This window comes from Natrix helvetica, assembly GCF_964273705.1.
Source record: "Natrix helvetica genome assembly, chromosome: 11".
NCBI lineage: Eukaryota > Metazoa > Chordata > Lepidosauria > Squamata > Natricidae > Natrix > Natrix helvetica.
The window spans coordinates 11,087,282-11,108,057 of record NC_138562.1 but is presented as its reverse complement, the minus strand read 5'-3'; the positions used below and the strand labels follow the sequence as shown (position 1 = coordinate 11,108,057).

The window sequence follows — 20,776 nt, the reverse complement described above, 5'->3', positions numbered from 1 at the left end:
TCCCAGCTTGCAACTGAACCAGATGGATATTTCTCCCAACAATTCTCCACAAAGCACAACTGGTGAAGTTCTACTGTGATAATGCAAAACAAAGCCCCTTTAAGATTAAGAGAGTGGGCCTCCGGTTCAGTATCTTTTCATTCTGGGACTGCAAAATGAATACTGAAATATTGTGGGGTTGTCACGCACCCTATCACCAACTCTAAAAGGATGCAAATGACCAGCTGTCTGCAAGGAATGTAGGTCCTTCCATTCCCAACTCTCTTGTCACAGAAGAAGCTTCTTGGATGAGAAGCAAAATGTCCTCAAATGTTTCAAGAAAGTCCAGTTGCTTCTTGAAAAAACACCTTTGGGACAACCTGAAGACTATTTTGAGGACTACAACTCTGAGGGATAAAGAGTAAGCAGGCAAAATAATTTATCATAGTTTTATTATACCATAAGACACTTCAGTTTTCTGAAGTTCCTTTTAGTTGTATGTATACTGTGGGTGAACAAATCTAGAGGGTGTATTAGCAATGTGATGGTTCATTGGCTGGGAACTGTGAAGAGGAAACGATGCCTTAGGTTTCTGTAAAGGAAAATTAAGATTAAAAGTTACTTAAGGGAGTGTTTCAACTATGCAATCTTCGAGATAGGGCGTTTGACTTGTTTCTCCCAATTGAAAAGTCCACAAAAATAAGGAGAGTGAGAAAGAGGGCATGCAAACCATAGCCAGTTATGTTAAAACAAAGTAGACCTACATTATCCAGGCTACAAACATCTGAACAATCACTAAATTCCATAAAAACTAATTATTTTATGCCATTCAGTAGTTGTCTAGACTTTTGCAGCTCAGAACTGGTAAGCCTAAAGCCTAAATCCATGTAGAGGAACTGACTTTCAGCAGGGTGTTTCCTGGACACTGGCATTAGAATAACCTCTGAAAATTTGGGCTTTAAAGCTTAAATAAAAGGGCCTTTTGAACTAGTCAGGCCTCATTATAATCAAGTATTTCTTGATTACGGAAACACTGCTTCCAGGTGCAAATGCTATTTTAACTAGGTTGAATCTCTCCTTGGTCAGTTTCCATCCATTATTCTTTGTCTGGGCTTCACGTGTTTTGGAGAATAGCTTGACCCCTTCCTCTTTGTGGCAACCCCTTAAATATTGGAAGACTGTTATCGTGTCTCCCCTGGTCCTTCTCTTCACTAGACTAGCCATGCCCAGTTCCTGCAACCGTTCATCGTGTTTTAGCCTCCAGTCCCCTCATCATCCTGCTTGCTCTTCTCTGCACTGTTTTTAGAGTCTCAACATCTTTTTTATAGTGTGGTGACCAAAACTGGATGCAGTATTCTAGGTGTGCTCTTACTAAGGCTTTAAAGAGAGGTATTAGTACCTCACTTGATCTTGATTGTATTCCTCTGTTAATGCAACATAGGATTGCGTTGGTTTTTTTGGCTGCCACTGCACATTGCTGGCTTATATGGGCAACATTCTATTTGCACAATGATGAAAATTATTTCCTTCCCCCAAAAGCTCTATATATGTCTCCCAATATATGTCTCTCTCTATATATATATGTGCCCAAGGAGCTGGGCACTAGGAAATGACAAGTTTGAAGCAGAAATCAGTGGAAGCTAAAGTCAATTCCTTCAAAGGTGCTTTTTTCCACTGATACCAAGAACACTCTGAAAAAAAAGGCATTTTTGTGCACAGCCAAAATCCGGACATACCGGAAACAGCCTCATAGGCACCTCTTCAAATGGGGTTTCTTGATCATAATCCGCACTTGGCATCTCATTCACCCAGTGGTTCCTCTGGCCAGCTTGGGCAGATGGGACTATCCTTGGAAGAGGTCTTTGGGGTGAGTAGCTGTCACGAGAAAATGGAAGATAACCATAAACACATTCTGGAAATGAAAACTTAGGAGCTGTATTCCTGCAACACGTTAAGCTAAACCACATACGGCTCGATTTACTGTGTCGGCCAGGAAATGAAAGCAGACGCATAAACAAACACAAATTTTCCACTGTTACTAATTTTCTCTGCTTATTGGGAAAGAGAGCTTTTTTCGGCTATTGTATATGTAATCATCACAATGTGGAAGTTACTGTACAGCTGATTTCCCAATAAATATTTTCTTTGAACTGATTTTCAAGCAAATCACTGCAGATGGAATAGTGTCACGAAGTAATGTGAAATAGCTTCTTTCTGGGTGTGGACTGTGGGTGTGTACACATGTGTCTATGTCTAAACAGTGGGTTTATGCTACACACACACACACACACACACACACACACACACACACACAGAGTCCAGATTAAGCCAAGTTGAGTGGATGGTACAGGTAGTTCTCAACGTACAACCAGAATGAAGCCTTACATTTCTGTTGCTAAGTGAGACAGTTTTAACAACTGACAAGCATGTTACTAACTTAACTGCAGTGATTCACTTTAACGACTGTGGCAAGAAAAGCCATAAAATGGGACCCAATTCACTGAAATTCACCAAATTCACTGAACTTTGTCCCATTTTATGGCCTTTCTTGCCACAGTCGTTAAGTGAATCACTGCAGTTTTAAGTTAGTAATATGCTTGTCAGAAGGTCATAAAAGGATCACATGACCATGGGACGCTACGACCGTCGTAAATGTGAGTCAGTTGCAAAGCGGCTGAATTTTGATCACATGACCAGGAGGGACACTGCAATGGTCATAAGATTGAAAAGCAGACACATTTTTCAGTGCCGTTGTAATTTCGAACTGTCACTAAACGGGCTGTTGTAAGTTGAGGACTACCTAGACTGCATTTCCATCTAAGCATTTTAAACCAATGCTTAAAATTAGCGGGGATTACAGGAGCTTCACTTTTCAAGTGTGGAAGAAAGTTAACAATCTGGATTCAGGCCCTGTGATAGAAAACACCATTTTTTAAATCCCAGCAGGTCATACCTGGATCTATCAGGAAAAGGGATCTCCTCTTGGTTTTGGGCCAAAGGCCTGGGAAACGCCAACAATTGTTTGGGCTGGGCTTCCTGCGTGAGAAAAATCAGAAATGAGAAATAAGCCGATTGCTTTGATTCTGATTATTGTTTTAAACGAGGGGAAAAAGCATTCCAAGATAACAATATTGATGAAAAATGAAATAGGCCAAGATTATGTTGATGGAGATAAAATAAAACCGGAGGGAAAAACCCTTTAAAAACCTCGTTGAATTAAATCAAAAATAATCATAACAAACAAAGCAAAGCCATAACAACAACAATGAAATAAATTCAAAACGTATTCGCTTACCAGCTGTCTTTTGGGGTTATTTGGCATGACAGAAGCTGGGAGAACTGGTTGCCTTTCTTGACTTCTGAAAATATTACCAAAATATCAGATTTAAAAAAAGAAAAAGAAATATTTAATTTAAACGTAGCATACCCTTGACGAGGAGACAAAAGCTAAGCTAAGCTAAGCTAATTTATTTTGTTCAGCCGTGTTCAGTTCTTGGAGATTGTCTGGACATATTCCCGGAAGTTTTCTTCACAAGGATTTTGATAAGAGTTTGCCCTTACCTCCTTCCTAGGGCTGAGAGAAAGTGACTGGCTCAAAGGGTATCCAGTTGGCCTTGTGCCTAAGGTTAAACTGGAACTCATAGTCCCCTGGCTTCTACGTCTTTGCCACTAAAACTAGGATCATAGACCATGAAAAATGGATGATATCAGCCAGAGGTAGTATTTAGCCGGTTTGGCTCTGCCCGCCCATCCTGGCTCTATGGCATCCCACTTAGGCACTGTTTTTAGCCCGAGCGCATGCACAGACACTCACATTTGCGAACTGGTAGGACGGTAAGTGAATACAACCCCTGATCTCAGCTTATTGTAGGGTGATAAACCATAATTAGACAAACTATGGCTTAGTATGTTACATGAGCATCCACCTCTGTGCTGCTCCTAAGCTCCCTCTTTATCAGGATGGTTGACACTTTTAGTTCAGTGTTACCTACTGTATTTTTCGGAGTATAAGATGCACTCCCCCGCACCCCCCAAAAGAGGCTGAGAATTTGGGTGCGTCTTATACTCCGAATGTAGCTTTTTCGAAGCTTTTTTTCAGCCCGAATGAGGTGAGTGAAGCGCATCCGGGGCTTTGCCTACTTTCTCATTGCTTTTCTCTCTGATGATCAGCTGTGCTTTAGAAGCTATTTTTTATCCCCAACCAGGGCATGAAAAGCATGTGTGCGCACGCACATTCAAAACCAGCAAACCTATGTGCCTATTTTCCTCCCCAAAAACTAAGGTGCGTCTTATACTCCGGTGCTTCTTATGCTCCAAAAAATACGGTATACATTCACTGAACAGGGGAGGGATTCGGTGCAAATACTGGTAAATCTTACCTTGATCAAAAAAGGTCTTCTCTTCTTGCCCCAAATCAACTCACCTGCTCTTTTTCGGTTGGCTTCTACAGTAGGCACTCCACTGCATTAAGGTGAAGACAACCGTAGACAATGTTACCGCAGGTACTACGATCATCAAAATCAAGTCCAGGGTGCTCCACAGGTAGTTACATTTGGGCCCCATGTACCAATAATCTTCCCATTTGTTTCGGTAGGAGGGACACCTAGAGATAGAAATGGAGGAGACCAAAATTGAGAAGCTTTGAACCACTTTGCCTGCGAAGCATAGCTTGTATCATGAAGTTGGGTGCTAATCCACCCAACAACTCTAGGGTTGAATGCTAAAATCAAGGGCTTCCTTGGGTTCTGGAGTAACATTTGCAAGCAAAGACAGGGTAGGGTAGGGTAGGGTAGGGTAGGGTAGGGTAGAATAGAATAGAATAGAATAGAATATAGAGTCTAAGAGAACGAGAATGGAATGGAACGGAACAGGACAGAATATAGAGTGGAGTGGAGTGGAGTGGAGTGGAGTGGAATAGAATAGAATAGAATAGAATAGAATAGAATAGAATAGAATAGAATATAGAGTAGAGTATAAGAGAATGAGAATGGAACGGAATGGAACAGAACAGAACAGAACAGAACAGAATATAGAGTGGAGTGGAGTGGAGTGGAGTGGGATGGGATAGGATAGGATAGGATAGAATAGGATAGAATAGATTAGAATATTGGCCAAGTGTGATTGGACACACAAGGAATAAGGATACAAGCAACAAAGTTACAGTCATACAGTCCTAAGTAGGAGGAGATGGGGATAGGAATGATGAGAAGATTAATAGTAATGCAGACTTATTGAATAGTTTGACAGTGTTGAGAGAATTAGTTGTTTAGCAGAGTGACGATGTTAGAGAAAAAACTGTTCTTGTGTCCAGTTGTCTTGGCGTGCAGTGCTCTATAGGGTCGTTTTGAGGGTAGAAGTTGAAATACTTTATGTCCAGGATGTGAGGGGTCTGTAAATATTTTCACGGCCCTCTTTTTGACTCGTGCAGTGCACAGTCCTCAATGGAAGGCAGGTTGGTAGCCATTGTTGTTTCTGCCATTCTGATTCTCCTCTGAAGTCTGTGTCTGTCTTGTTGGGTTGCAGGGCCAAACCAGACAGTTATGGAGATATGCAGATGACAGAGTCAATCAATCCTCTGTAGAACAGAATCAGCAGCTCCTTGGGCAGTGTGTGTTCTGCAGTAACGTTTGCAAGTAACGTTATCTGCCTCAAACATTCAGACCGAGTTTCAAGAGCTTGAGGACATGCCTTCAAGGACAGGAAGATTAAAGTTTGGAAGTCGGATGAAGAAAAAAAAGCCTAGGGGAGAGATGATAGCCATGTTCAAGTATGTAAAGAGAAGCTAGAGAGAATATAGTCAAGAAAGCTGGATGGAGGGATGGAAAGAGAGCTACCTACCTAGATTTAGTTTACCAAGAAAGAAAAAGTTCAGAATGGAAGTTGTCTCTATGGAAGTCATAAATTTTCCATCTCAGGAGGCTTATAAGTAAGGTGACCAACCGTCCTCCTTTAGGGAGGACAGTCCTTCTTTTGTAAGTTCTGTCCTCCCTCGAAAAGTGTCCTCCTACATGTCCTCCTTTTCGATATTTGAAGACTAATCTGTTGCGCGTTATGTGACGTATTTGTATTTGACATGACAATTCGTCAAGGCTCGGTATAGTGCAGTATAAGATGCGATTATGAGACGCATGCGCTCCGCACGGGAGACCTTGAGAGAGAGCGCCGCGTGCAAGTGGCTTTGTTTTCTTCTTACCGAAACACGAAACGGCACATACGCACGCAGTAGACCTACGGCACGTCGGCAATTGAATGACTCATGGTAATTATTTCTTTCTCAGTGAATATTCAAGTATACAGAGGTAAGTACAATTCACGTTTTATTAAACAGTTTTTAATGGTATTTTTTTACTTCATCGCAAGTATATTGGACAGATATTGAATCTTGTGTTGAATTTTTATCTAAAGAAATGCTAGACATTAAAATAGACGACAATTGTCTCTGAAGAAATTAGAAGACTGAATGTATATTTAAATTCTGAAAAATTAATACAATGGGAAAATCAACAAATTGAAATTGATAAAAGATGGGTGGCTATTTTCAGCCATTTCAAAATTGAACATATTCCATTTTTTTCCCAATTTATTTGTCCTCCATTTCATTGTAAAAAAGTTGGTCACCTTAATTATAAGAAGAGGCTGAGCTTTGCAAATATAGCCGTCCTCCCTAATTCTCAAAACAAGGAAGTGAACGTACTTACTTGCAATAAGGAGCTTTATCTTTACAACCGCAGGCAATCCCATTAGGGCAAAAACCGTTCGTGTCACCTACACAGTTGTCAAAGTCTGCGACATGGGTGCAATCAGCTGGAAAACAAGGCAAACTTCAGTTCAACCACCATCATCACTGGACTTCCAAGAGCAAATGTCAACTGTATACGTGGATCGCTCACCACCAGGTTAATGCATTGGGTTAAACCATAATATGATTTAATTGTTTTCGATGTGGTACGTTCTTGTCAGCTTGGCTATTGTCCTTCATAAGCCAGACTTGTGGTTTAGCGGTGTAGGAGAACAGAGCGAAGTGTGGTTCATTTAACAGCATACCAAGCCATGCTTAGTGGAATTAAAAAACAAACAAACTTTGTTTCTATTGTAAAGAATGTTGGATTACATCAGGGCAGAGGTGGGTTCCTACTAGTTCAGATCCCTTCGGCCAATTTGGTAGTAACTTGGCTGGCCACGCCCCCAAACCAATTCTACCAATTCAATCTTGTTTTTTGAATCTGGGCATGCGCAGAAGCATTTTTTACTTACCGCACATAAGCGTGTAGCGTGCATCAAATGCTCGCCCGCGCACCCAAAGCGCATCCCTGAGCAAACCGGCAGTAGAAGAAGCCGGAACCCACCCCTGGATCAGGGGTGTCAAATTCAAGGCCCGGGGCCCAGATGCGGCCCATGAGATACTTAGATCTGGCCCATGGCGCCGCCCTGGAAACAGCGAAGGACAGGGCCATGGTGCTTCTGCAAGGGAAGATGGGTTCCCAAGCTCCATTTTCGGCTGCCACAGCTTCCTGCAACCCTCCATTTTTATTGGCAGAGGGTTGCTGGAGGCCGTGGCAGCAGAAAACAGAGCTCGGGAGCGCATTTTCCCTGGCAGAGTGCTCCTGCCACCACAAGTGCCCCCGACAGGAGTGATGTCAAGCTGGCCACGCCCCCCCCCCCCCGCTCCAAAGTCAAACACAACCCTGTTGCAGCTCTCAATGAAATTGAGTTTGACACCCCTGGATTAGATGGATTTTTACATATCAGAACACCCAGATAAGACTTACTTAACAAACAAACTACGACTTATCACCGTATGCAAGCCTGGTCCCTTTCTATTATATGAGGAAAAACCAAGTCAAAATGTGATTATTATTATTTTTCTAGCTTATCTTCCCTTTTCCCAAATTGCCAACAAGTTACTTTTTCCTGTCTGGAAAAGAAAGGATTGGATTGTGTTTTGTGTAATTAACCGCTGATTTTGATAAGGGCATCAATTTCCTTTTAAATTCTTCTATAACAATAATAATAATTCACTTCTAAAACTATGTTTCTGCCCTAGGTTGCCAGTAGATAAGAAAGGCAGTCTCTTTCTGGAAATATCTACACTCGGGATTTAAAAAATTCTAATTATCTTTAGCTATATTCCCATGATTGTAGGACCATAAGGGGTTTTTGAATCCTCTCAGCCGAAAGACTGAAACTGGTTTCCATGGAGGAAAACAAAAACTTAACATGTATTTCTTTTTCTTGAATCAGTCAAGATATTTGTATTCTATTCTATTTCTATTCTAAGAGCACGTGAAAATACCACTTTTTAATGCCTTGGTAAGGCCACACTTGGAATCCTGCATTCAGTTTTGACCAGGATAGGTCATTGGTCACCACGATGTAAGAAAAGATGTGGAGACTCTAGAAAGAGTGCAGAGAAGAGCAACAAAGATGATTAGGGGACTGGAGGCCAAAACATTTGAAGAACGGTTGCTGGAACTGGGTATGTCTAGTTTAATGAAAAGAAGGACCAGGGGAGACATGATAGCAGTGTTCCAATATCTCAGGGGTTGTCACAAAGAAGAGGGAGTCAAACTATTCTCCAAGGCACCTGAGTGTAGAACAAGAAGCAATGGGTGGAAACTAATCAAGGAGAGAAGCAACTTAGAACTGAGGAGAAATTTCCTGACAGTGAGAACAATTAATCAGTGGAACAGAGGTTGCCTCCAGAAGTTGTTTATGCTCCAACACTGGAAGCTTTTAAGAAGATGTTAGATATCCATTTGTCTGAAGTGGTGTAGGGTTTCCTGCCTAAACAGGAGGTTGGACTAGAAGATCTCCAAGGTCCCTTCCATTCTGCTATTCTATTCTATTCTATTCTATTCTATTCTATTCTATTCTATTTCTATTCCCCTTTTGTTTCTCAGCAATAGTTGGACTTTCAGTCTCAAGTATGATAGATAATCCCGGAGAATTTATAATCCTGGTTGTAACCTGGTTCCCCATATCTCTATGAAAACAAAGTATGATAGAAGATCATTTGAATCTTGAGGGAAACAATCTTTCATCTTTGTCTTCTTTTACATTACATGATGGCTGTTAAATTAATCCCCTTTTTAGGTTCCCACGATCATCGTTATTGGACTAGGTTTGCACCATAGGCTAAGCTCCAAAGGAACTAACTAGGTTTAACATATTAAGTCTTTAACTGCACTAGGTAAATTATATTGTATAGACGTATCCCTTGAGGTCTATGTTTAGTTTCCAACAGATGAATATTAACATTGAGGATTTTAATCCTAGTCCTTACTACATCCACCTCTTTAAAAAAAAGTCAAGTTCCAAAGGATTCCCCTTGATTCTGACAGCTGGGGGATCTGGTTAACCAGAAGTCATCTAAAAGTAGATCAGGAAAGGTTTTCTTACGATTTGCAGCTTGTGCGGTCAGGCAAGTGATGGTCAACAGCAGAAGTAGGGGCAGGTGAAGACTGGATGGGAACATCATGGAATTCTTTCGAAAAGAGAGTTTTGATCCTTTTCCTGCTTTCTGAAGTTTTCATTCCAATCTGAATAATTTTGATTTACATTAGACCAAAGGCCATGGATTTTGAACTTGCTTTACAGCATCATTTCTGGTTTTTAATTAACTTCTCTAAAGATAGGTCTTCTTGGATTGGTTCTCAGACCAATATTCATGCAAATAAATGATTAGAAATGGGAATCATAGCATTTCCTATATTGCATATAGGCAGAGGTGATAGTCATCAGGTTCTGACCAGTTCTGGAGAACCGATAGCGGAAATTTTGAGTAGTTCAGAGAACCGGTAAATACCACCTGGCTTAGCCCCAGGGTACCTGCAAGACCACCTACTGACACCAGTAGCCTCCCACCATCCAGTGCGATCCCACAGGGTTGGCCTCCTCAGGGTCGGCCAGACAGTGTCAGCTAGCGACCCCCGGGGGGGAGAGCCTTCTCTGTGGGAGCGCCTTCCCTCTGGAATGAGCTGCCCCCGGAGCTTCACATAATCCCCGACCTCCGGTCCTTCCGACGCGCCCTAAAAAGTTGCCTTTTCCAGCAAGCCGCCCTGGCCTGTTAATTTTACCTCATTTTTTAAAATGTTACTGTTATATTAATTGGGTTTGTTTTTTGGATTGTTTCTAATTTCCGTTTAAGTTTTGTAAGATGTGTTTTTTAATGCTGTACGCCGCCCTGAGTCCTTTGGGAGAAGGGCGGCATACAAATCCAATAAAACAAACAAACAAACCACCTCTGGCTGGCTCCGCCTCCATCTATTCTCTGCCTCCCGAGTTCCAGCTGATCAGGAGGGAATGGGAATTTTGCAGTATCCTTCCCCTGCCCCGCCCACCAAGCCATGCCCACAGAACCGGTAGTAAAAATTTGGAATCCCACCACTGCATATAGGTGATGATAATGTCCACGAGAAGTAGAATATCTTAATAAGTGGCGATAGCCTTATTAATAAAAGATATATAGGGCACATGAAAGACAGAAATTGGTGGATTCCCTTGGCTTTGTTTTCCTCCTTTTCGGAGACAATTCCTCAACCAGCAGGAAGCAATCCTCTACCAGGTAGTCCTTGAGTTACGACCACAACAGAACCAGTGGTGCTATTCAGCTGGTTCTCTATGGTTCTGGCAAACCAGTTGTGGTGACGGTGGGAGGCTCCACCCACCCAACCAGATGTCATCCTGTGGCGCAATGGTTAGAATGCAGGCTACTTCTGCAGGCTACTTCTGCTCCCTGCCGGCTGCCAGCAATTCAGCATTTCGATCCTTACCGGCTGAAAGTTGACTCAGCCTTCCATCCTTCCAAGATTGGTAAAATGAGGACCCAGATTGTTTGGGGGCAATAGGCAGACTCCGTAAACCGCTTACAGAGGGCTGTAAAGCACTGTGAAGCGGTATATAAGTCTAAGTGCTATTGCTATTACAGTTTCTTTTTTTCCCCAACGTTAAATGAAGACCTATTCCAAGAAATATTGTAGGTCGGCCTTCCTGAGTATTTTTCTTACCATCCGTTTTTGGGGATGTCTGTTGACTTGCGTGGTTCTTGGAAGGAGAGAGAGAGAGAGAGAGAGACAAGCTAATCAGTCAATTCCTAAACCTCCATTTGAGATTCCAAACCTCGAGAAGTAGACTCTTGAGTTGTCCTACCTTGAGAACTTCCCTCCCCGCCTTCACCTTGGCTCTTGATAATTGTCTACAAGGGAAGAAGATGAGCAAGAGATGGGATATTGTGATGCTGGCCCCATTGTGACTCTTGGCAGGATCACAGCCTGCTGGGTGACCCCCCAGCACAGGCTGGGATGGAAGCGAGCCAGAAACAGAGACCGCATCTCCAATTTCCATTCTTTGTAAACGGGCAGGAGAAAAGATAACGCAGGGGAAGGTGGCGGCGGGGGAGAGGGGGCGGCTTCTGCTTCTTCTTTTGCCTTTTCTTTTTCTTTTTTCTGGCCTTGTTCGACCGTCACTCTCTGAGATGGTGAATGAAGCAGCCCCAGCAGAGGCTCAGCAGCGCTCAAGCCCCTTTGTGGGAAGCGAACGGCTGCGCGGCTGCTCCGAAGTCTCACTATGGAAGGCAACAGCAGCTCCATGAATCGCTTCCGGGTACGACCAGCTGAGCCACAGGATTGTCCTCATATCATGCGACTCATTAAAGTAAGTGTTCTGACTTAGGCTTCTCCAGCAGCACGAAGCCGAGTCCTCGTCCTGATAAACCCCTTCTGTTTCATTCCTCTCCAGCAAAGTCTTTCCTCTCCCACACTCGTTTCAAGGTAGTTCACAATTAGCGACCTTGATCAGGCTTGGAAAGTGGCCAGGCCGATATCTTTCAGATGGCGCAATACTTGGCAAGAATGCAGGAATGAATGAATTGCCTCCTGCAAACTCCACTCCCCTTTTGCTCCTCTTTTATTCCCCATGGGAGGGGCCATTCACCCTCCACCTTTGACTTTACTCCCAAGTCAGCCCTTGTTCCTTAACTGTTCCCTTCTCCTGGCAGCTCTTTACATGGGTACATCAGGAACAGGCTCCAGCTGTTCTTCTGCCTCACTGATCTCCGACGGCAGCTGATAACTGTCGGATGGCCCTGGCCACCTCTCTGCCTCCGACACAGAGCCCTCCTCAGATCCTTCCCCAAACTCCAAGACTGGCCCAGGTTCCTCCCCAACCTCCTCACTGTCCGACTCTGCTACCAGCTCCGTTGGCCACTGGCGGGTCACAACAGTAAGAGAGGAGAAGATGATGGGGTCAAACTGGGATCTAACCTATCAACTGTTGAGAAGGCCGAACAAATAACATTATTTTCTTTATCCCAATGACATTCTGGTTTCTTCCCTTGGCAGGAACTGGCTGCTTATGAAAACATGCCTGAAGCAGTAAAAATAACAGAAACAGGTAAAAAACAGCAGCTTTGAGGGTTTTATACAACTAGTCCTTGACTTACCCATGTTTCCTTTAGTGACCAAAGTAGCAATGGCACTGAAAAAAAGGGACTTTTGGCTGTTTTTCATGTTTACGACCTTTTCTGCATCCCCGTGATCAAAATTCGGGATGCTTGGCAACTGGTTCATATTTATGACGGTCACAGTGTCCCAGGGTCATGCGATCCCCCTTTTGCAATCTTCTGACCAGCAAAGTCCAGGAAGAAGCCAGATTCACAACTGAACGAAACTGCAGTGATTCACTTAACAAACGTGGGAAGGAAGGGTATAAAATGGAGCAGGATTCACTTACCAACTGTCTCACTTAGCCATGGAAATTTGGGCCTCAGTTGTGGTCATAAGTTGAGGACAACCTATATTTTCTACGCTGAAGAAGTTCACCATTAGCTTGACAGCAAGGAAGCCCGTGCCCTTCCCCCCTCCTCTTCAGGGTCCTTCCCTGCCTCCCCACCTCCCTTCTTTCCCATCCTCTAATGCACTTCTCCCTTCTTTCTTAGAACAATTCTACTACAGTATGTGGCATATTCCAATTGCTCTCATGCTGGCATCTTAATCATCCAGAATTTCTCTTTGGCCGGCTGGAGAGAAACACGAAACAGCTGGGGGCAAAACAGGGCTTCCTCTTCAGGATGTCTTGTAAAGATGGAGGGGAAGAAATGGGGCCCTTCCTTGGGAAAAGGGGAAGGAGGATGGGGACAAGAGGGAAAAGGGACTGGAGAGAAAAAATGCATCACTGGTATCTCTCTCTCTCTCTCTGTGTGATGTGTCTGTGTAACATGGTAGGAATAACATTTGGTCATCTCTCCTATCATCCATCCATCCACTTACCATTTTATCTTATCTATCTATCTATCTATCTATCTATCTATCTATCTATCTATCTATCTATCATCTATCTATCATCTATCTATCTATCTATCTATCTATCTATCATCTATCATCTATCTATCATCTATCTATCTATCATCTATCTATCTATCTATCTATCTATCTATCTATCTATCTATCTATCTATCTATCTATCATCTATCTATCTATCATCTATCACCTACCTACCTACCAACCATTGTATATCTTCTATCCATCCATTTACCATTTTGTCTTATCTTCTACCTACCCACTTACCTACCTACCTACCTATCATCTATCTGCCTATCTACCTACCTACACCTTCCATCCATCCACTTACCATTTTGTCTTATCTTCTGTCTGTCTGTCTGTCTACCATTGTATATCTTCATCCATCCACTTACCATTTTGTCTTCTACCTACCTATTTACCTACCTACCTACCATCTACCTACCTACCTACACCTTCCATCCATCCACTTACCATTTTGTCTTATCTATCTATCTGTCTGTCCATCCATCCATCCACCCACCCACCCACCCACCATTGTATATCTATCCATCCATCCACTTACCATTTTTTCTTTGTTAAGCTTTGGGGCCAATGGTGATCTTCTCTTTTGTGATTTCCATGTAGTATTTCTCACCCTTCATTCAATGTTCATTGAACATTTTTTCAGATTTACTTCGAGATGGTTTTGGAACACATCCCTTCTTCCAGTGTTTAGTAGCAGAGGTATCATCGGAAAATGTAATGTTAGGTAAGCCACAAAATATATATATATATATTTTAGCTGGTGAAATAAGTCTAGTTATCTTTGCAGGATGGAAAGTTCCTGTTCAGAGCTTAGAGTATCTAAGAAATTCAACAGTCTTTTCCTCCTCCACTGTTTTAGGAAGTTTGGACAATCATTTGTCTGAAATGGTATAAAGTCTCCTGCTTGACCAGGGGGTTGGACTAGAAGACCTCCAAGGTCCCTTCCAACTCTGTTATTCTGTATTTGGTAAGATGCCAAGGCCATTTGGTAGTGATGTGCTGCCTCGGGAGACTGATATCAGCAAGGCAGAAGAAGAACTGTGTGAGCCTGTTCCCAATGTGCGCATGCGCAGAGCTGCCAGAAGGCAGGAACAGTTAAGACAAAAGGGGCAACTTGGGAGTAAGGCTTGGAGATGATTGGCCCCTCCCATAAGACATAAAAGAGGAGCCAACAGACATGAGCCTTTGCAGGAAGCAATTTGTTCATTCTGGTCGGTTTAAACTCTGAAGCTCTGTTTGACCTTGCAAAACTAATTGGCAATTAGGTCTCTGGCAGTGTTTCAAGGGAGATAAAGGTGGGTACTTATCAGCCTTACTCTGAAAGACTGTGGCAGACTTCTGTCGGACTCTTTACAGACTGTTTATGACTCATTATGGGCTGTGAATGACCATAATTCACAGCCGTTTAAATAAAACAGGGTTTGGGGGACTAAGCATGTGATTTATGCTTTATCAGAAGCCACGTATTCCAAAAATGTAGCGAAGGAGGACCAAGGGCATAAGAGGCTTTAAAAAAATGGGTTACTTAAAAAGACTGTTCTACCCTATTTTTAATAGGTGCCTGGAATTATCTGGTTTTGAGTCCCAAATATAAAACAACCCTTTAAAAAAATAACATCAACACATTTATTTTTCCATTAAGAACCTCTCTTCTGTTCAGCCCAGGAGTAGAATGGCTGGCTGTATTTTACTTCTGCCTACCTCATTTTGATAAATTTTCTCAATGGCGGCGGGTAGGAAAAAGGCAGGAGGGGCAAAAAAACAATTGAACTTTCAGAGGTGTTCATGATATGCAGAGGCTCCTTCTGACATTTTCCTGCTGCTTCTGAGCCCGAGGTGAACAGAGTGTCAAAGTCAATTAGTGGCAAGGCAACAGTAATTGTGAAAGGAGCTGTGCTTTCAGACACACAAATCCATTACTCCCACCGAGTGCGTGAAGGTCTACGACAATTCGCTGTGGCCAACTCGTTGCAGGACAAGAGTTACAGTAATATCGAAGAAATGGTGGCATAGAATCAAAAAGGATTCTACAAAAAGGATGCAAAAGGAGGGACAGACATAGAATGAAATCTGAATGACATAAATTAAAAAACAAAAACAAACGCTAATTAAGTAGAATTGTTAAATTGTTCCACAGCAAGTTAGTTGTGGTTGAGCTGTCCAGCAGTGAGTTGGACACCATGAATTGCCCCATTCCATCTTTTGTAAGTCTAAATGAGGACCCAGATTGTTGGGAGCAAAATGCTGACTCTGTAAAACTGTTTAAAAGCACTGTGAAGAAGCAGTATATAAATCTAAGTGCTATTGCTAAATATTCACTGTTTCCCAATCTATATACAAAAACTTGTGTGTATGCTCCAGCATAACTCTGGAACGCCTCAAGCAATTTCAACCAAACTTGGTACACAGATGACTTACCCTCTAGAGAAAAATATTGAGGGGGTAAGACACCCCTAAAACCCCCCGTGGTGTGTGTTCTGTTAAGATACATCCTGTTGTGACTTAAAATGGCTTCTACTGTATTGCTGTAAAATGGCTTCTACTGTGCAGTGGAGTGCCCATGGTAATGGCTTCACAGTACTCCACAAGGGGGCTCCCTCTGGTAAGGGGAAAAAATCCAACATTAGAAATTACATTTGATCCGGACATTTCCCCCATATAAATAAATACCCGGGCAACGCCAGGATATCAGCTAGTTCAAAATAAAATGCAATGACTCGGTGAGAGGTATTAATTTCTTGGTCCATTTTAACAGAAGGCTGTCCTTGCCAGAATGCAGTTAGGTAGGCGGTTACCTTAAATCTTCATACATTCTCTTTTCTCCAAGAACCACTTCCATCACAAAATCTGTCATATTAAGTTGACAAAATGAAAAGAAACTGGACTGGATTTCTTTAGTCGCTCGATAGCCTTACCCTTTTTCATTTGGGGGATATAATTCCTTAAAGCAATGCTTCTTCTTTTCCCTCCCCACAGATGCAAGTATTGTAGCTTTTGCGATGTATTACTTTACCTACGACCCTTGGATTGGCAAGCTGTTATACTTAGAAGACTTTTATGTTATGGAAGAATATAGAGGTAACTTTTAATGACCCTGTTTCTTTGTTGCCCATTTCTAATACAGCCAGAAAATGGAAGAATCACCAGGTGGAATTAGGAATTAGTCTCCTGCAAACTCCACTCCCCTTTTGCTCCTTTTATTTCCTCTGGGAGGGGCCGTTCAACGTCCACCTGTGGCCTTAATCCCAAGCCGACCCGTTCTTTAGCTGTTCCCGTCATCTGGCAATTCTGCGCATGAGCACACTGGGAACAGGCTCCAGCTGTTTGTCTGCCTCATTGATGTCTGACTCTGAAGGCAGCTGATAACTGGCATACGGCTCTGGCCCCCTCTCTGCCTCTCTGCAGAGCCCTCATCAGAGCCTTCCCCACAGTCCAGGACTGGCCCAGGTCCCTCCCCAACCTCCTCACTGTCCAAATCTGCTGCCAGTTCTGCTGGAGGGCCACAACAATGTGGTTGCTTGCATCCTTTGCCCAACTGGGGTGATGGGTTTCAAGTATGTTGAACAATCCGAATTTATTTAGATTTTGTGAATCCAAGAATGTGTTACTATCCAATATAGCAGGGTTTCCCAACCTCAGCAGCTTGACGTCTCCCCATCTTCACGTCGCCAAGGTGAGACGCACGGTAATAACAGATTAACAGAGTTGGAAGGGACCTTGAAGGTCATCTAGTCCAACCCCCCACTCAAGTACCCTACATATACGTTCGTTGTGCAAATGCACCTGACGTAATTGGTGGATTGGTTCCATCCTGATAGATGCAGCCAAGCAGTTACAGTTTTTCTTTTCCTTTCAGAAGATCTGAAGCTAAACACGTTTTAGCCTGTATACAACGTTAGCAAGCTTTTGCTTACTGAACAGATAATTCTATGGGTTAGAACAGGGGTCGGGAAACTTAAACACTCAAAAGAGCCATTTGGACCCGTTTCCCACAGAAAACACCGGGAACCACAAAGGTCCTAACCGGAAGCCCCCTGTTCAATTCTGGAGCTGACCGGAAGTTCAGTTCCCCCACCATAGAGTTTCCTCCTAGCGCAGCATCCTTTTTCCTCTACCTGTCATAACTGAAAGCCCTATCAATTGTGGAGACAACTGGAAAACCTTCCCCTTGCTATAGAGTCTTCTCCTGGCGCACTGTGCTTCTCTCCCCCACCACTGGAAGCTCCTCTCAAAATTGTGGCGCCAACTGGTAACGGAGCCGCAGCAGAGGGAGGAAAGAGCCACATGCGGCTCCAGAGCCGCAGTTTGGGTTAGAACAAAATGGAAAATTTCCAATTCAGACAACTGAGTTTCTTAACTGTGTTTTGGCAGGCTGGGGCATTGGAACGGAACTTTTAAAAAGTTTAAGTCAGGCAAGTAACCATTTAAGACTTTTAAGTTATATTTTAAATGTTATGCTCATCGTTTTCATTGGATAACTCTATTGCTAAAGAGCTAGCAGAAAAGTTAAAAATACAAAAACAAAAGAGCTACAGCAATTCCCCCAAAATGGGATTCCTTCTCCTTGAATTGGGTGGGTAAAATTTCCATCATTCCTCAGTCCGAATGGCCATTCCTAGGACGGGACATTAAATTTAGAGGAGCATCCGTGGTTGTGTCCACAAAAGAAAGAGGCCACTGCCTCAGGGTTGTCTGTAGGGCTGAAAAAGTCAAGATGACAATGGAGTCCACCGTCTTACATTTTTTGACCTCTCTCATAAGTTGAGTTTTATTTGCAGCCAGCGGCTAAAACTGCTAAAAAATGAATTCTTAGATTTCAAAGACAGGTTTTCACGACTGAATGTTCCTTTACTATTTCACAATTTGGCGTGCAACATAGCTGTTGTTAGAGAGAGAGAAAAAATTATAGCTCAAGTATAGCTATGGATGCATGCCTGAAAATGCAACAATTTTTATACCTACAAACATTCAAATCTTAACAAAAGGTTTAATGGCTTGATCTCCTTCTAGTCAACATGATTTGCCCAGGTAGCTTTAGAGCAATTATTTATCTACTTTGCCCACTTGCACTACCTGGGGAAATCTGGGAATTGAAGTCCATGCATCTTAAAGTGGCCAAGGTTGAGAACCATTGCTTTAGAGAACTAGAGTACTCAAAAAAAGCATGTACCTCCAGCTTTGTATAAGCAATTCTACATGCCGATACAATTATATGGCAGTTCTTGACTTAAAGTTCATTTAGTGACTATTCAAGGCTACGACAGCACTGAAGTGACTTATGACCATTTTTCACCCTTATGACTGTTGCAGCATCCCCGTGGTCACATGATCAAAATTCAGACGCTTGGCAATTGATTCATATTTATGACAGTTGCCATGTCCCTGGGGATCATGTGATCCCCTTTTGTGACCTTCTGACAAGCAAAGTCAACGGGGAAGCTAGATTTGCTTAACCACCATGTAACTAGCTCATTGGGACGCCGTGGCTCAGGGGCTAAGGCGCCGAGCTTGTTGATCAGAAAGGTCGGAAGTTCAGCGGTTCGAATCCCTAGTGCCGCATAACGGAGTGAGCTCCCATTACTTGTCCCAGCTTCTGCCAACCTAGCAGTTCGAAAGCACATAAAAAATGCAAGTAGAACAATAGGAACCACCTTTGGTGGGAAGGTAACAGCGTTCCGTGCGCCTTTGACATTGAGTCATGCCAGCCTCATGACCAGAGACGTTTTCGGACAGCGCTGGCTCTTCGGCTTTGAAATGGAGATGAGCACTGCCCCCTAGAGTCGGGAACGACTAGCACATATGTGCAAGGGGAACCTTTACCTTTAACCAACTCAACAAAATGGCAGTGATTCACTTAACAACAGTGGCGAGGAAGGTTGTTAAAATGCGGCAAAATTAAATTAACTTAGCAACAGAAATTCTGGGTGTTAAGTTGAGGACTACCTGTGTACAATTCTGCATGCAATGACTGTTGTGAAGGAAGTCACTAATTCTAAGTTTCGTTACCGGTACAATAAGCTGTACTGGTCAACATTTTAGCTATAGTGCAGGGGTCTCCAACCTTGGCAACGTTAGGACTTGGGGACTTCAACTCCCAGAGTCCTGGGAGTTGAAGTCCCCAAGTCTTAACGTTGCCAAGGTTAGAGACCCCCGCTATAGTGGATTCTTCTGCATTGCACTGCGAACATCTTCGTGTTTGCTCTCCAATGCAAATCCTCTGGCTTTACCCTTGAACAGATCGCCCTCGAGTCCAACTGCAGCTGCATGCACTTTCTCGTCGTGGTTTGGAACAAGCCGTCGATCGAGTACTACATGAGGCACGGGGCGTCCGATCTCTCCACCGAAGAGGGATGGCATCTCTTCCGATTCGATAAAGAGCACCTCGTCAGAATGGCTACCGGACAGTAACGCGGTAGTCTCTCTCTCCAAGGTTGGCGCACCGTCGGCTCATCGGTCCCAAGGAAACCTCTGGCTAAAATGGGAAGCTCTCTAAGGCAGGCAAATACTAGCAACACGAAATTAAAAAGAAGCTTGCCTTCTTTATGACTGGCAGTAGCTTGGTACGCGATTGGAGTCTGGTGTTTTCCATTGGCAAGCTGCGTTGGTGTGTCCCGAAATCTCTACCCCCCCCCCATCCTAAATATTTGGTTAATAAGTACATACTGTATTTTTTGGGAATATAAGAGGCACCTCCCCCCCCCCCCCAAAAAAAGAGCGTGGAAATGTTGGTGAGTCTTATATATCGAATACAGCCATTTTTGGCCTCCTAAAGCCCTGCCCCATCCCATTTTGGGGGAAAACGTCTCATTTTTTGCAAAAACGGAGGTTTTTTTGCCTTCCCTGAGCCCCCAGAAGCACTCTGCAGGCTTCAGCAGGGCTGGGGGAAGGCAAAAATGCAGTTTTTGCGGAAAACAGACCATTTTCCGCCTGTTTTTCGCAAGAACGGGGGCATTTTTGCCTTTCCCCAGCCCTGCTGAAGCCTCTAGAGTGCGCCCATGATTTCTGGAGGCAGGCTGTTCCACTGGTTAACTGTCCTCACTGTTAGGAAGCTTCTCCTTAATTCCAGGTTGCTTCTCTCCTTGATCACTTTCCAACCGTTGTTTCTTCTCCTGCCCTCCGGTGCTTTGAAGAATAATTTGACCCCCTTCTTCTTTGTGGTAACCCTTCAAATACTGGAATACTGCTACCATGTCACCCCTAATTCTTCTTTAGTTTAGACTAGCCGAGCCCAAATCCTGCAGCCGTTCTTCATGTGGTTTCGTTTCCAGGCCCTCGACACTGCACAGAGGATGTGTGGGAAACACAGCAGTGTGCTTATACGCATTAAAGTCATGCGCACAGAACGATATCGTTGATCTTTTATAGATTGAAAGTTGCACCATCAATTCTACAGGCTTAAGCATCCGTGGTCCTCAACCTTTCTGCAGATTACTCAAACAGGCACAGTTTCTGAGTAGCTCAGGGATTAGAAAGAA

At 43.3% G+C, this 20,776-nt stretch overlaps 2 protein-coding genes across 4 annotated transcripts; one reads left to right on the top strand and one right to left on the bottom strand.

Annotated features, from left to right (window-relative positions):
* Positions 1-432: 432 nt before the first annotated feature.
* On the bottom strand, positions 433-14,021 carry LOC309397801 (uncharacterized protein). Of its 3 annotated transcripts, XM_081964152.1 has the most exons (9): positions 11,128-11,204; positions 10,986-11,022; positions 9,379-9,518; positions 6,678-6,783; positions 4,403-4,582; positions 3,275-3,338; positions 2,933-3,015; positions 1,716-1,854; positions 433-571 (listed from the first exon to the last, which is right to left on the bottom strand). In XM_081964152.1, the coding sequence occupies exons 3-9, from the start codon at positions 9,455-9,457 to the stop codon at positions 470-472; spliced, it is 753 nt and encodes a 250-aa protein (XP_081820278.1). In that variant the 5' UTR covers positions 9,458-9,518; positions 10,986-11,022; positions 11,128-11,204; the 3' UTR covers positions 433-469. The 3 variants fall into 3 exon arrangements, with proteins under 3 accessions (XP_081820278.1, XP_081820279.1, XP_081820280.1); XM_081964153.1 differs by lacking the exons at positions 10,986-11,022; positions 11,128-11,204 and adding an exon at positions 13,840-14,021; XM_081964154.1 differs by lacking the exons at positions 10,986-11,022; positions 11,128-11,204 and adding an exon at positions 12,240-12,257.
* Positions 11,512-20,649, top strand: SATL1 (spermidine/spermine N1-acetyl transferase like 1). The gene is made up of 6 exons (XM_081964159.1): positions 11,512-11,631; positions 12,318-12,369; positions 13,945-14,025; positions 16,278-16,379; positions 17,673-17,713; positions 19,539-20,649. Exons 1-6 carry the CDS (start codon positions 11,545-11,547, stop codon positions 19,707-19,709), a joined length of 534 nt encoding a protein of 177 aa, XP_081820285.1. The 5' UTR covers positions 11,512-11,544; the 3' UTR covers positions 19,710-20,649.
* Positions 20,650-20,776: the final 127 nt, after the last annotated feature.

Coding starts and splice junctions, on each gene's coding strand:
- SATL1 (XM_081964159.1), top strand. CDS start 11,545: ATGGAAGGCAACAGCAGCTCCATGAATCGCTTCCGGGTACGACCAGCT. Junction 16,380..17,672: donor TGTTATGGAAGAATATAGAG/GTAACTTTTAAT, acceptor GTGTTTTGGCAG/GCTGGGGCATTGGAACGGAA. Junction 17,714..19,538: donor TTTTAAAAAGTTTAAGTCAG/GCAAGTAACCAT, acceptor ACCCTTGAACAG/ATCGCCCTCGAGTCCAACTG.
- LOC309397801 (XM_081964153.1), bottom strand. CDS start 9,457: ATGATGTTCCCATCCAGTCTTCACCTGCCCCTACTTCTGCTGTTGACC. Junction 3,339..4,402: donor AGCCAACCGAAAAAGAGCAG/GTGAGTTGATTT, acceptor TAATATTTTCAG/AAGTCAAGAAAGGCAACCAG. Junction 1,855..2,932: donor CCTTTTCCTGATAGATCCAG/GTATGACCTGCT, acceptor TTCTCGTGACAG/CTACTCACCCCAAAGACCTC.